Source organism: Sorghum bicolor, chromosome 5, assembly GCF_000003195.3.
Source record: "Sorghum bicolor cultivar BTx623 chromosome 5, Sorghum_bicolor_NCBIv3, whole genome shotgun sequence".
Taxonomy (NCBI): Eukaryota; Viridiplantae; Streptophyta; class Magnoliopsida; order Poales; family Poaceae; genus Sorghum; species Sorghum bicolor.
The window spans coordinates 11,909,676-11,926,010 of NC_012874.2; the positions used below are offsets into that span (position 1 = coordinate 11,909,676).

Below are 16,335 nucleotides of genomic sequence, written 5' to 3' on the forward strand. Positions count from 1 at the left end.
TTCAGCCGCTCCAAAGCTTTGCCTTCAACCTCACTGGTGAGGATGAGGACGGCCATCTCATCTATTCCTTTTCCTCTCAATCATCTACCGCTCCCGTCCATCTCCACTTCAAATCTTTCATTGATGAGCTCGAGGCTGCCACAAATGGCACTCGCTGCACGGTGACACCTATTGTTGTGGCACAACTTCCATGGCCATGTAGGATGACATGCCAAACGAATGAGAGTATTGGTGTGCCATCGGCTATCGTTGCAGCCTGAGGTTCTTGTTGTGGCAGGTTGCGGCGAAGAGCTTGCGCATGCGCTTAGAGTGGTGTTGTGTCTACGCGAGGATAGAGGAGCCTCCTCCCCGTGACGACGAGCAAAGGTGCTAGAAAATAGAGCTATCAAGCGGTGATCACTCGGTTGCACCGAATAATCATGGAATGCATTCCCAAAGCCAATGAAACAAAAGACATTTTCAAATCCTAGGTAGCGCAACCACATCCGGTGTTGGACCAAAGAACACCTATGAGATTTGTACACGACAAACTAGTCTATTTTTTTACCAAGTTCATAGTATTTCTTATTAACAATTATGTCTCCAACTAGGTTTACTTTAAACATATTATTAATAACTAATTTATACAATCTTGTATATAAATGTTATTAATTTGTATATAACTTTGGTCAAACCTAGACTCTTTGAAAAGTGAGAATTGAATCCTTTTATAAACAACATGATACATATCGAGCATCCATGGTACCCTACCAGATTGTAACATTGCCATGGATGGTTCTTGCTTTGTTGACAAATATTGACAATAGGGTGGGGGATGAACTGCTGTTGTAGCAAGAGAAGGTGTGCACGAAGGGTTTGTTTTGGGGCTATTGCTGCCCGTGAACGAATGCAGTACAGTACCGACTTGCTACTTCTGACATCAGTCGCGACTGTTGGTCTGTTGCCACTTGAAGAAGGCTGTGCGCTTTTGTACCGTCGTACTTGGAACAAAATCACAAACATTCAAAATAAAAGATATTCATGTCTTGTTTAGTTCCCAATTTTTTTTTGGTTCGAGCACTGTAATATTTTCGTTTTTATTTGACAAATATTATTCAATCATAGACTAACTAGACTCAAAAGATTTATCTCACGATTTACAGTTAAGTTGTGCAATTAGTTTTTGTTTTTATCTATATTTAATGCTCCATGCATGTACCGTAAGATTCGATATGACGAGAAATCTTAAAAAAAATTTAGTTTTTGGGATGAACTAAACAAGGCCTTCAATTATGATTCGAAATCCAGTGCCATTTACGTATGCCCCATGCCTCAGCTGCTGAAAGCGTTATGTTGTACTTTGTTCATCCTGCCAAAAGACATCGCTGGTGTTTTTATTATGGATGGATGATGAAAGCATGCTAAGGCCTTGTTTAGTTGACTCAAAAATCCAAAACTTTTAAAGATTTCCATCACATCGAATCTTACGGTACATACATGAAGCATTAAATATAGATGAAAATAAAAACTAATTACACAGTTTGTCTGTAAATTGCGAGACGAATCTTTAAAAAATAGTTACTTCATAATTGGTCTATGAAGTAACTAGACTTAAAAGATTGGTCTCGCGATTTTCAACCAAACTGTTTAATTAGGCCAGTCTTAGTGGAGGTTTTACTAGAATGTCATGCACATTTATTAGAGCGCCATGTCAGCAAAACTGCACTTTTTGCATGAAACGAAGAAAAGAGAGAAGGAAGTAGTTTCACCATGGTGAAACTCCACTGACTTTGTTTCCCACGCGGTGAAACAGGATGAAATCCCCATTGAGGGCCAAATCGTTTCACCATCTTGCATGTGATCCAATCATTTTGTAGCAATTAAATGCTTTGCTTAGCCTTGGAAACAACAAAGTGAAATACTCCATTGCTGGGGTTATTTCATAGATAGTTTCATTTCAATCTCAATGACGTGTTGGTATGTGAAATCGTGCAATGACACTCTCTATTGAGACTGACCTTAGTTTTATTTTTTTATCTATATTTAATGTTCCATGTATGTGTCTAAAGATTCGATAGGATGGATGAAATTTTTTTTTTTTAAACTAAAAAGGCCTACGCCATGCTAACGAGCTCCTGCACCAATGCTAATGATGTTATTTTGTCACATCAGATGGGAAAATAAGCAGAAGCTGACAGCACAGTTACAGTCGCTGGGGAATAGGTCCCACATGTAAGCGGTCCCACATGACAGCAGGTAGGCTTTGCACAAGAGCAGTAGCTGACCGTTTCCCCGTCAGGGTGGAACTGAGAATCACAGTCCTATCAGGGGCTGAGATGCAAATTCCTACAGGAAAAAAGGAAGCGAGCCCTTGCGAAACGTTTCATCTACCCCCTCGACGTGATTCAAAATCCGCGCCCTGGTCCCCCATCCCGTCCCTCCCTCCGGCCTCTTCTAAAAATCCTGGTGGCTCTCGCTGTCCTCAAGCTCCGCTGCCCCCCCCCCCGTCCCCCCACCCCCACCCCGCCTCGCTCCCAGCCTCCCCAAAAACCCTAACCCTAGCCAGCACCCGCACCGGGGAGATGGACGGCGGCGGCACGCACCGCACGCCGGAAGACGTGTTCCGGGACTTCCGCGCGCGGCGGGCTGGCATGATCAAAGCGCTCACCACCGGTACGTACGCGCCTGCTTGTTCCTCACCCATTTCTCCCCTTCCCTCGCGGAATTTGAGGATTCATGAGGCCGCGGACGCTTCGACCGATTGGTTTCCTGGCGGCTAATTGGTTTGATTTGGTTGGTTTTCTTGCAGACGTGGAGAAGTTCTACCAGCAGTGTGACCCAGGTGAGCTCGCGCACGCGCTCCGCCGATTCTCCGCACCCGTGCCCCTCGAATTCGCACGATTCGGTGGCGTTCGCGCTGTTTCTTGCCGGAAACTTGCGGTCTTCGAGGAGCTTGACTTCGAGGTTTTGTGCGATTTTTTGTGTTCGTCGCTGAGAGGAGGAAGCGTTTTGTGGATTTGGCACTGGTTTTGGGGTGGTTTCGCTTCTCGCTTCGATCCAATCCCTGGATTTTACGGGAATTTGTACTCTGCTGGTTTTGGGAATTTTGGCCTTGAAGTTGAAGGCAAAGCTTCTCTGCTTTTTACCCCAAGCAGAAAAGTTTGGTCGGGATTATTCTCTGCTGGTTTGGTGCTTCGATCCAGTAGCGGATTAGTTTTGTGCGAAAAAAAAAGGATATGGGACGAATGAGGTATAGGAGGGTGCTGGCTTTTTTCTCCCCTAGGATTGAGCTACTTTCTAATTGGGTGACGTTTACCTGTACTGTCTTGAGTTTGGGAGAGCAGGGGAGTACGTATATATATAATATAACTGAAAAAGTAGTGGCTGGTGACCTCGTTGCCAGCCCACCTCACGCGGGGTGTTTTTGGGCTTTCGTTTGGGCCAGCCAGAACATTGGGTAGCTTTCAGCGACAACGTCAAAAGGAATACTTAATAGGAAAGTCACTGGAGCATAGGTAGCACTGACAGTCTGGCACAAGGTTTCTTTGGCGTCCTAGTGGAACTGTCCTCTCTTTTTTTTCTGTTTCCGTTATAACAAAACAATTTTACCATTTTAACTTTTAGGTTCCTTGCTGCTATGTAGTCCATGGCTACTGTTCTACATTCACTTAATTAGGTTATAGTAATAGTAATACCTTGCTGGACACTAGTAGGCAGTAGCATCTTATCCCTGATGGATATAGCTCTGTACAAAGTTGTGGATTAGTATCCTGGTTTTCCTGTTTGGGTTGTGGCGATGTTAGAAGGGTATAAATTACAATTCACCCATTCCTGCTTCTTTCTTTTGGTCTTTTGTGTCACTTGCAGTCCTTATCAAACTTTATTGGTTCTGGATTCTCTTAATTAGATAGCATGGAAGAAAGAATCTTGTCAAGGACCTGGAATCTTAAGGTTTAACATTTTGTTTGCAGAGAAAGAGAATCTGTGTTTGTATGGTCTTCCCAATGAAACATGGGAAGTGAACTTGCCTGCAGAGGAGGTTCCTCCTGAACTTCCAGAGCCAGCTCTGGGAATTAATTTTGCTCGTGACGGGATGGATGAGAAAGATTGGCTGTCACTAGTAGCGGTGCACAGTGATGCTTGGTTGCTGGCTGTGGCCTTTTACTTTGGTGCAAGATTTGGATTTGACAAAGAATCCAGGTATTGTATTTGCAGCTTGTCCATTTCTATAGCTTTCCTATGTTGTGGACTTGTGGTAACCAATCTTGTTACCATATGTTGCTTTGCTTGTATGCTATTGAATAGGGGCCTCTATCTAGTCTTATTGGTGTTCTCTTGCAGTTAATCCTTACCATTGTTTGCATTGATTGTCTTGAAAAATAGAGTTACTTTTGTCATCAAAGTCGTTGTGGAGCATATACTGTTATCATGTCAATTCCAATCTGCCTCCTTCTTTTGATTGTTTTTATTTCAGTTGTTCTGTACCATTCTTTGTAACCAATTTTTCATCAAAATTTAAAGGTGAATTGGGCATCAGTGCATACAAATGACTTGCTAAGGATCACTTTTTGTTTATACACTGAAATTTATTGTTTACATTATGTGTGAACTTGCCTAGGTGAATTACAAGAATAGTATATTCTTCACAATCTGCAATAACCTGTGGTGTTTGGACATTGACATGGCTTATATCTGCAACATTGTCTGCACCTTTTTATACGAACGTTGTAATAAAACTTGTAAAATCATTGTGTTTTGAAAGTATTTTTCACAACGAATCAATTTTTACTATTTCCATATGCTCAATTCAAGGTTTCACAGAAATCAATGGTCATAGTTAGAGAAGTTTGGTTCATGCATTTACTAACCGAGGTAGTATCTTCTTTATGTTTTACCAAAACAATCTAAAATGCTCGTCATTTACCATTTTAATTAATGAACTTAGGCCTGGTTTAGATCCAAATTTTTTTGGGGTTTTGGTACTGTAGCACTTTTGTTTATATTTGACAAACATTGTCCAATCATGGACTAACTAGGCTTAAAAGATTCGTTTCGCGATTTACAGGTAAACTGTGCAATTAGTTATTTTTTAATTTATATTTAATGCTCCATGCATGTGCCGCAAGATTCGATGTGATGGGGAATCTTGTAAACTTTTGGATTTTTGATTGCATTTAAACAGGGCCTTAGCAATCATAATTTATTTCTGGATGTGCAGTCAATGAACATAAATTTTTTGAACTAGATGGAGCACTATTAATAGCCTTTACTATGCTTATGGGAATCAAATATGTGTTGTATCAAAGAGGAATATGGTTGGGGAAGTGTTTTTTTTTGAAAAACAAGGTGGCAGGAGCTCTGCCTTGCATTGAAGTAGGAGAAAGAAAATAGCACGTTTCGACTCAGTGGGCTGCATGACGTCCCCTAGAGAGAGGGACAAACAGGATACAAAGCAAACAAATCTAGATCCTTCCTTTACATGGTTTGAAAAGACCGTTGCCGTTGTTCCATGTCTTCTTTTATGTGTAACACTACCGATAGAGGCGTTGAGCTCTTATTTTGGAATATCCTCCGGTTCCATTCTTTCCACAAATTCCACGTGACATAAATGCATAGGCCATTGCTTTTTTTTGTATTTTCTCTTTTGGCACTGTCTTAACAGCAGCTTCCCACCAATCAGCAATGGAGGTGCAGTGTTCCAAAAGGTGGTATAGGCGTCGCTAGGCGCACACAAGTGCTGGGCGGAGGGCACCGCCTCACCTCACCTATGGGGGTAGGTGGAGGGATAGGTGATGAGCCCACAAATCCAGGGTCGCCCTGCTTGAGGGAGGGAGCTGCGCTGTCACTTGTTGTCCTCCCTCCTACATCTTCGGTCCAGAAACATTGATGCCCATTTGTTTGAAGGGGGGGAGAAGGGAGCAGAACTGCAGAAGGGGAAGGCCTTAGGGTCGTTGGCGGTGTGGGGATTGTACGTCGTGGCGCCGCGGTTCGTGGTGCTGTGCGGCTGGCCTGCTGCAGCCGCCCTGAGAGGGATGCTGGGTACAGCGTACAAGATAAGGATAAGATGGAGCAATTTTGTGATTTGCCCCTTTTTTTCTAAGAACTTCTGGAAACTTCCTTGCTATGATTCTCTTTACTGGTTTCTTACATTCTGCTCCCTAGAAGTTATATTTTCTCACAAAATACTATTAGATATAGTTTTATTTGTTATTTCTCCTCTCATAAACTCCTCTCTGGTACTGTAGCAACAAGAATTACACACACATGTTAGTGTTTAATTCACAGTTGGTCAATTAAGTATACATAGTGCAGACTGATATAAACGCCTAGGAAAAGCCTAGCCTCGCCTAGGCACGCCTAAGCTCTATGCGATGGTCACCGCCTAGGGAGCACCTAGTGCCTTTTGTAACCGCCTAGAGAGTGCCTAGCGCCTTTTGTAACCTTGTGGAGGTGTAACTAGCATCCTGGAAATGTGAAGGTAGAGAGAATTTCTCCCATGCTAGCAATTGCCTCCAAATGTCAGCCTCAAAAGGGCAAAGCAGACATAAATAAAGACCTGTGTCCCCTGTTGACCATGAGATAGTGCACAAGATGTTTGATGTGTCTATCCTCTTTTTGCCAGATTATCAACCGTTAGAATTTTATCTTGGATTAAGGTACAAGTGAAGAGCTTGCTTATTTTCTGCTTCTGCTTTCCAAATCAAGTTGTTGCAGAAGGTCTTGAAGTTGAAGGACCCAGCGAATTGAATCTGACACGCCGACTTATGGTGGGTGATAAATTGCTCAAGCCTAGTAGTGTCATTTATTCTACCCTGCAGCATACATTGTTAGTAGCTCTTGGCTGACATATTTGTTCTTATGCTTAACTAAGTTATAGAGATTTGGAGCCAAGGTTCTCGGAGCAACTTCATGAGCCAACTGCTGTTCTAGAATTTGGCCTTTTTTCCATTTACTATGGTGGATGAGTTGAAAAGCAAGTGGTCTGTGGTGTCACAAGGGGTGTGACAAGGGGTGTCCATGTGGACCCATGGTTTACAGTCACTGACCCATTCTAGCCAGAGCCATCACAGCCTCAATGCTGCCCGTCCAAATTTTTGCAAGTCTGGGACACCTAATCCGCCAAACTTCTTTGGATGTTTTACTCTTCCCCAGTTGACTAGTAGTGGCCTTCATTGGCCTTTTCTTTTTTCTTTCCAAAGGAAGGACCTATGGATCCAGTCTATTGCTTTCTATGCCCATGCCAGTGCAGGGAAGGTAGTGAGGAAGTAAGTGGGTGTGGAGGACAAAACAAAACTTCCAAGCCTTCCAGCCTTGTTGAGTGACCTTGCTATCCTGGCAATCTTTTATTGATCTCTTTGATTAGTAGCTGCACATGCATTCAAGTTCATGAGTGTGTAGATATTTGCATGGAAAAGCTTTCCTCTCGCCTTGAAAGTCCGCAGGATGTTGTTGAGGTCAAGGTCTTCAGAGTACTTTCAAAGTTTGGTTTGGGAAGTGCTTGCTTCATAAATTTTGGCTTCGTTGCGCATGGTAACTGTTGTTACAATTGTGTGGATATGTAATAGGATAACGTTAACTTTGGCCTGTTGGGTCTTGCGTTGTATGCATATATCCCCTCAGATTTCTAGGTTAGCGTAACATGGTATTGGAGCATCCTTAGCGAAGGATGGGATCCTCACATGCTGTCATTGGCATTCAAGCTGTGCTATGTGTTGTGTCATCATTCCTGGCTCTCATTGGGTCAGTTGTTACCTACGCATGATGCTTGTTGTGCTTCCTTTTTTCTCTACTTATCTTTGGGATGTTTGGGCTCAGATCATCAGAATCTTAATTGGTGCCAACTTCTATAGAGATAATGTTTGCAGCGCTGTTTGCTAAGATTTGTGACGTCTTCGGTCAGAGTTCGAAAAACCTCATACAACTTAATAGCTCAGTCATAGCATTCGAAACACCTTTCACTGGATGGTTGATGTTCTTTCCAAGCTATTACTTATTGGAAACATTCTTGCTCCTTTTGTTAGTTTTCATTGGTGACTCCATCTCCAACAGTTCTGGCTGCTCAGTGACCCCCTGGCTGATATTTGACTGCACCTGTCCAATGTCTACACTCAGAACTTGAACATCAGAACTCAGAAGATCCTGGATGGTTATGTTGTAGGCTTGATCATGAAGATCCCAGCTGCAAGCATTTTCAGCATGGCTATATGAGATTCTATGTGTTAGAATGGTTAGAAAGGTCATGCATTTTCCCTCTCCAAAAAGATTTAAAGGATTTGTTCCTGTGCTACATGCTGGTGGAGGTTGACAATCTCCACTCTGAGTTTTTTTATTATCTTCTGCTACTATCTCCTTTATCACTAATTCTTTAGCTCCAGGAGAACAGCAACTCAAACTTGTGTCATGTTATTTGTTAAATCTGTATCTTAGATGAATCTTTCTTCTGTGTCAAGACCATGGGCATATTCAGAATTTCAGACCATCTCAAACTTCCTACCATGCATTGCTAACCTATTGGACATTCGATGCTTCTGCTCGTTATGCTTGAGGCCTTGTTTAGTTCCCAAAAATTTTCAAGATTCCCCATCACATCGAATCTTGCGGCACATGCATGGTGCATTAAATATACATGAAAACAAAAACTAATTGCACAGCTTATCTGTAAATCGCGAGACGAATTTTTTAAGCCTAGTTACTCCATGATTGGACAATGTTTGTCAAATAAAAACAAAAGTGCTACAGTGTCGAAATCCAAAATTTTTTGCGAACTGAACAAGGCCACACAAGATGCCAATTTGCTTTGGTTATGCTTTATACTACACGAAAGTATCTTGTATTCAGACAGCTGAATAGCTGGTATTACCTGTTTCTTCTCATTTGGCTCCCTCCATACTTCCTGGTTTATTACACTGGAGTTGATTTACATGCCTAGTGGAATCAATCCTATGCCTGCATATGACTCTGCTTAGCTCCTTATGTTCCCCACATTTTGGCGATGAAGTTGGGTCCACTATTGTTTGCCATACAATCTTCAGGTATTATCTGTCCGCAAGGTTGATGTGTAGGTGAATATCCGTTCTTCCCCTCCCACAGTATGATCATCTTTGATTTCTTTGCTGCACCTGTTATTTTCTTTTTCTTCATGAGCATATCAAAATTGTATTATCAGACGATGAAGTGTTTTGTTGTCCTGGTTACAAGCACTAGGGCTATTATGCTACTATCTTTCTAATCATTATCTTTGTTCTATCATATCTACGATTTCTTTCTTTCTCATGAGCAAAGCAAGTTCTCTTCTAAGTCTATGGAAGTATTTTTTTTCCTTTGGTCATGACTTTGCACAAGGGATACAATGTTATGATATTTTTAGCTAGTGTTATCAGATTAATCGTCCTGCTCGGTGTCTTAGTCAGTATCCTGGACTCAACTAGGGTCTACAACTCTATTAGTCAGATTGGTTTCCTGGTCATCCGATTACTTGCTGACTAATTGTGATTATTCGACGACTTGGGGGGGGGGGGGGGGGGGGAGGATGACCGCAAACAGAATGGAATAATTGCTGGGCTGCATCTGGGATGGCTTAGACCACTTAGGCTCATGTTCAGACCAGTTTACATACTGACATGCAGCTTGCAGCCACCATCAGAGATCACCAATGCTTTCCAACCCAGGAGCTGATCAGCAATGCGGTCAATAATGGGCTGGACATGTTCCTTGGTTAGTTTCTTTAAGGAGAGGGGGCAATCCTAAATATTTGCATGGGAAGTCTTTAAGTGCACAAGGCAGCAAGTTTTGTACAGCTGCTGTTGGGGTAATTGTTGAATACCTCCACCTTTGGGACTTATCAGATTTTTATTTGCAACCAGCTGTTGAGGATAGACATATATGGTGGCGACAGTATTTGGCCAAGACACCATATGAGGGCTTATTTCTGGGGTCTACACTTTTTGGGCTGTGGGAAAGAGTTTGGAAGACATGGGCACGCCCCAAATGCTGCTTCTTTGTATGGTTGGTTGCTCACAACCGATGTTGGGCAGAGGATCGCTGTGGGCTCCCTCATCCCGAGTGTTGCCCTCTGTGTGACCAGGCTGCTGAGACCATTTATCACCTCTTAGTCCTTTGTGTTTTCGCAAGAGGATTTTGGTTCCGTTTCATTTCACAAATCAGACTCAAGCCTTCTCCCCGCAGCCCACAGAAACCTCTTTCCATAATTTGTGGGAAAAAGTGAGCAGTGCTGCTAGCGGCATGATAAGGCAAGTAATCAACTATCTCATATCCTTGGAGCATGGACTTTATGGACACACCACAACAGGAGCAACTTTTATGGTGCAGCTCCAAGTATTGCAGGCGCACTTGTAGGTGAAGATGAACGAAAGTTGTGGTGTTTGGCAGGGGCTTGAGGTATATTCCTCTTGACTGCCCCCGCTCCAGGAGGTTAGAGTCCTGTTTTTGGTCAAATTTAGTATCATTCACAGGCACGAATGTAATCAAAGAACAGTGGAATTGCCGAGTGGGTTTGAGTTTAGGGTTGTGTTGTTTGTGTTGTGTTGTATAGGTTTTTGTCCCATTTTATCTTAATATACTGATGTGCAGCTCTCCTATGTTTTCAAGAAAAAAAAAGAAAAGAAAAAAAGAGTTATCTTATGCTTGATTTGTACTCTAGAACATATAGGATATAAGTATATCTTTGGTATATTAGTCCTGGTATATAGGACGATTAGGACTGACCAGGGTGGTCAACGACTAATCACATTATTCACCTGGTTGGTCCCATGGCGACTAGGTTGGACTAGACGACTTGATAACATTGTTTCTTATTGTGATCTTTCTACCCAATGTATTGGCGTCTCCTATTGTTTCATTTGTTTTAAAGTGTCATTTGATACATCTACTCATCAATCATTGTCTTCACCATATTCTGTCGGTTCGCCTTAGATATGAATACACATGGTTTTGTATGGTTGTTTCTCTTTACTTTTCCAATTGTTTCTGTTTAAGAGCTTAATCTATCATGATATGTTAGGATCAAGCTTGCTGTCATGAATTCATGATAGATTTGGGAGCTGTCCTGCTGACCGCATGCAAACGTTGTCTTCATTATGGGCTTGATCTTCTATTGTATGAATGTAGACTTGGTGCAAAACTACATTACCATCGAAATCAGAAGGCACTGGGAATCAGTTAATGACAATGTGGCATGTGCTTTTCTCACAGTTTGTTAGGATAATTCTTTAAGATGTGGGCTATAGTTTTCTTCTTTATACAAAAATGAAAAAGATAACACCTTTTCTTCTTTTGCTTGAGCTACTGGGGTGTAATTCTAGTTTGTACTGTGTTGCTGAAGTTAACTGAGAAGTGGTCAAAGTAACTTTAGTAGCATTGTTTTTTTCCACACCGGTAAACCGAATTTCATTACCAAGGCAACGAAATTACAAAGTCAACGTTTGAACCAAACAAAAACAGCTAACTAGAGAATCAGTTTGGTAATCATGTGCAGTCCTATATTCCTGTGCTTCAGCATTAGTTTGTTTTAGTGTTGATTAGTTATAGTGTTCTATGGAAGCTACAGAAACCAATGGTTGGAGGCTGTCCTCCACTGTTATCTTGACTGAAAAGTGTTGGGTATATTGAATTTGAGTCTACATTCGAACTACAAAATTCCAAATTTGGAATTTTATCAGTCGAACTCAAAGATGTAAGTTAAACCACTATATGGATGTCAAATCTTTAAATAATTAAATTTATTTATCTTGGTTGAAATGAATTTGAGTTTTGCAATTACAAGTTTAGATGCATCATTGAACATTTAATTATATGCTTTTGCATACGCTTTTGTGAATGACCTGGATATTTTCATATTCATGTTAAGGATGCTGGCCTTTTAATAATACTAGTTTGTTAAAGAATTGCCTTGAGGTTTGTGAAGGTCTTCTTTAAACATGGCCCCAGTTCTCATGTTCATCTGTCTGACACCCTTTCCCTCAAGCAGTCATGCAGAAAGGAAGTGTTCTATTTCCATCCAGTGGAATCTCTCTTACCACTGAAATAGAGAATTCTCTTCCCAGATTAGAAAATCCTAGCAACAGATAATCAAATCCTGGTTGTTTTGAAATAATAAGCTGTACTGCACTTAAATTATCACTGGTAACAGGGTGTAGAAACTCATTGAGGAATTCAATTATATGTCCCTGAGCTTTGAAACTAATGCTTTCATACATGTGTTGATCTTTTCCGTTAAATTTTGGTTATACGTGATGCTTCATGTGTGCATCAGATGCTGATGCAAATCATACTGTAAAATCCTTCTGGTGTACCTTAAATTTCATCATGTGAATGATAAGATTGAAAATGTTTGTTGTTTTATTCAGCTAGAATATTTTCCTTACAAGTATTCTAGGTGTTCTAGTATTCTATGGTCTAAAGCAATTTGATGGATTCTTTAACATTCGCAGTCAGCTAGAATGTAATCGCTTTTTGTGAAATTGTTGCAGGAAGCGGCTTTTTGTCATGATTAATAACCTCCCTACCATATATGAAGTTGTCACGGGAACTGCCAAGAAGCAAACCAAGGAGAAAACTCCCAAAAGCAGCAGCAAGAGCAATAAATCTGGCTCAAAAGTATGATTGACTGCATACTTCTTTCAACTTTTTTCTTTGGCCATAATTAACCTCCTAAATTCATTCCATTATTCTTTTTGTCACTAAACACATGCAGCCACCACGCCAGCCAGAACCCAACTCAAGGGGTTCCAAGATGCCACCTCCAAAGGATGAGGATGATAGCGGAGGCGAGGAAGAGGAGGAAGAGGAAGATCATGAAAACACATTGTGTGGTGCTTGTGGTGACAACTACGGACAGGATGAGTTCTGGATATGCTGTGATGCCTGTGAGACTTGGTTCCATGGCAAGTGTGTCAAGATCACTCCTGCCAAGGCCGAGCACATCAAGCACTACAAGTGTCCGAACTGCAGTGGTAGTAGCAAGAGAGCGCGGGTGTGATCCTGCTGGATATATCCATCTCTCATGCCTGAAGAACCAAGAATTTGACTTGCTGTAAAACGGGTCGAATGCCCGATGGTTATGCATTTAGTTGTTGCTTTCAGTTTAGGACCAGCTGTAGGGTCTTGATGTGCTGTTTGTTGTATGTCAGAGACATTCTAGATCTATTGTTAGTAACTAGGAACTAACTGTAGTAGCCTGTATTTCTTCAAGCTTCTCCCAGTGCGCCTGTACTGGACTGAGAAACTGTTTTAGATCTAAGTTGTGCATTATGTACGACCGTCTACTCATGTTAGTTTGTTAAAAAGTTGTGTGCTGGCATTCTCTGCGTGCATACTCATATGAAACTCTACATCTCCATTAACCATGTTTACAAGCTAATTGACATCTCGATTAACCATGTTTACAAGCTAATTGACTTCAAGTCTATTTTGCTCGCACGTCGCACCTGCCGCCTGATGGTTTGTGTCTGCCCAGTTAGAGTTTCCCAAGTGTATATGCCCTATTCTGTGTTAGATTTTGAGATGTATTGCTGCGTCATCTTTCCATCCGGCAGCATGCATATCTTTGCATACTTTCTGAGGCAGCTTATGTATGGTGTATGTGGGGGTTTGACTTTGGCAGTGCTGCAGCTTGTCAATGGAACATAGCATACAGATTGGCAGGAGAGAGGACTGCATCGGATCGGATGCCCTGTGTAGTTTACAGGCATATATGCATCGATCACGGTCTGCTTTCCCGGGCTCTGCTTTTTGGTTTTCTGCTGTGTTCATGTCCCTGTCCAGTTTGCAGCCTATCAAAGCTTTATCTTCCACTCTGCCAACCTCGCCTTTTTGACTTGCCCAAGTTTATCCCTATTCCTTTCGTGGTCTGTTTCGGCGCCTTTATTTCATTTTCCACCCTCCCCCAGGCGTTCCAAAATCCAAATGACCAGATCCCGTCGACAACAATGGGTTTAGTTTGTGTTTTTTTGGGTATTTCCTCCATCCACGAAAGAATCAATTTCTAGAGTTGTCCTAAGTCAAAATTTTTAAACTTTGACCAAATTTCTAGAAAAAATGCTAAAATTTATAGTATCAAATTAGTATTATTAGATTCATCATAGAATATATTTTCATATGATACGTATTTTATATTATAGATATTGTTACTCCTTTCTATCAAGTTACTTAAACTTTTTAAAGTTTGACTGACACGGATTCTAGGAATTGATTCCACCTCAGCTTCTTATGGCTTGCACCGGATTGTGCTCGCGGCAGCTTCACTTCTTAGCACCTCCATGGTAATAAAACAACCGCACCCTTTTAGCACTTAAAATAAAATTTGAACTTCTTCATTTTCTTCTCTCGTCCAGTAATCATCTTTTGGATAAAATAAAGAAAGTGGCTAAAAAATAGAAACCTCTTGTGCGCCATCCCGTCCCCTTTCTTCCTCCTCGCGGTGGTCGTGCTCCTCCTTGCCCTCCCCCCCAAGCCGCGGTGTGCTGTGCTAGGGCTTGGCTGGAGCCCCGCGGAGCGCTCGTGGTGACCTCCTTCCCTCCTTCCCCTCGCCAAAGCTCCCCCACCTAACTTAGCCTAGTTGCCTTTACCTCCGCTAGGCCCCTAAACTACCCGCCAGCCTCCTCACGGTCGCAAACCCCCTTATCTTCTAAGGCCGCCGGAGTTTGGGATGAAGGGAGGGGCTTGCTGGAACCCTAAAGCGAAAGGAGGAGGAGGAGGCCTACGTCGCCGGATCCACCATGGCCACGGATAGATCCAATGGATCCACCATGGTTAGTGAGCTCGGTGCGGGTGGGAACGCGGGCAGGATGTCACCGGGAAGGACCTCGCTAGTCGCTGGTCGCTATGGAGAGAGAGAGAGAGAGAGAGAGAGAGAGAGAGAGAGAGAGAGAGAGAGAGAGAGATGAGGTTATCACCCGCACACCCGTAACCAAGTCATTGCCTAAAATAAATACTATTTAGGATCACATTGAGTTGAAATCTCTCGTTTTAACTCTGCACTGAGCTAGCATTTTCCATATAGTTTTCAATGGTTTTCCACTTGATATCACATCGCCACTTGATCGTAATGTATATCCAATGTTAGATCTCATAGGTGGTACTAGACAACTGTACTTGCAACCCTCTTTATATTATGGTTATGTATCATATCAATCTGACCATTTTAACTCCTCTAATCAACACACGGCCGATGAAAGACAAAAGCCCAATGTTATACCTTTGCCTTGTACTTGTCTTTTCTCTTCTCCACTCTAGCATCGAACGTTCCCATCTCACCACCTTGTTGGGCTTTTGCATCACATGATCATGCCTTCTCCACCATGGCTTTCATATAGCCGAACCTTGCTTGTGGACTATCACTTAACCTTTCATGATACGTATGAAACTATTAGTCTAGAAATATTATCATTAATTATGAAAACCCGAACGGAACTTTCAACCTACAAGGCCTCTACACTGATAGAAACTAGATGCCGAGGTACTAAAAACTTCAGCAATAGTGAATTTTTATGTCTAGCTATGTTTTATAAAGACAAGCTCATCCTCACAGGTTGCATTTCCAAGCTACTTGTCTTATGAAAACCTAGTTTGTGACCCATGTTTAAATGTAAAGTATCTAAAAAACAAAGAAAACCTTGTTTTACATTTATAAGATTAGCCCAAAAGTGTGAGTCCCTAGTTTTCCATTAAGTCTATGATAGGGGCTTATAACCAAGATATTGTTATGTAGTATTTTCTACCATGGTTCATCTATCACAAACAACTTGAAGATACATTGTTAAGCAGGGCAATGTTCTCAATAATAAAATCATGAATTTCTATACCCACTTGATCTTTATGCCAATACAATATACTTTATTTAGCAAGGCTGTACTTTCTATTGTTGTCATCAGTTTTCTAAAAAAAAAACCTAGAGCAAAACTAATCCAATTTCTTATGTACACCCCTTGGGATCATGAAGAAAGATATCACATATATTAGCAAGTATTGAGCACTGAATCAATCAATGTTAGGATCCTTACCGTTGAAATTTGTTCGTCTTTCTAACTGCTTAGTCTCTTCTTAAAACGTTACTCTACTCTTTTCCAATCAACATTTCTTGGTTTCCTATAGTATATAGGTATACCTAAATACCTGAATGGAAACCACTAGTTTTACAACCTAATAGTTCATATATTGATCCGTCCATTACATCTTAATTAGGTTTTCCAAAGCAGAGCACCTTGCTCTCATAGGAATTGATTTTCAGTACTGATAATTGCATAAATATACAAAGCAATAGCAATGTCAGAAAACTTTTTTTTCTAGTCATGATCCTTAAAGAAAATTGTGTCATCATACTGTAGAATAATTAATTAG

General features: G+C 41.5%; 1 protein-coding gene across 1 annotated transcript; it reads left to right on the forward strand.

Moving 5' to 3' along the window:
• Nucleotides 2,473-13,336, forward strand: LOC8057148 (PHD finger protein ALFIN-LIKE 8). Its single transcript, XM_002449228.2, has 5 exons — nt 2,473-2,652; nt 2,789-2,821; nt 3,951-4,179; nt 12,468-12,594; nt 12,692-13,336. The coding sequence occupies exons 1-5, from the start codon at nt 2,562-2,564 to the stop codon at nt 12,974-12,976; spliced, it is 765 nt and encodes a 254-aa protein (XP_002449273.1). The 5' UTR covers nt 2,473-2,561; the 3' UTR covers nt 12,977-13,336.

Bases quoted from the DNA above. Each gene is read 5' to 3' on its own strand.
- LOC8057148 (XM_002449228.2), top strand. From the start codon at position 2,562: ATGGACGGCGGCGGCACGCACCGCACGCCGGAAGACGTGTTCCGGGAC. The intron at 2,653-2,788 runs GTACGTACGCGC...GTTTTCTTGCAG, and splicing joins GATCAAAGCGCTCACCACCG to ACGTGGAGAAGTTCTACCAG. The intron at 2,822-3,950 runs GTGAGCTCGCGC...TTTTGTTTGCAG, and splicing joins CTACCAGCAGTGTGACCCAG to AGAAAGAGAATCTGTGTTTG.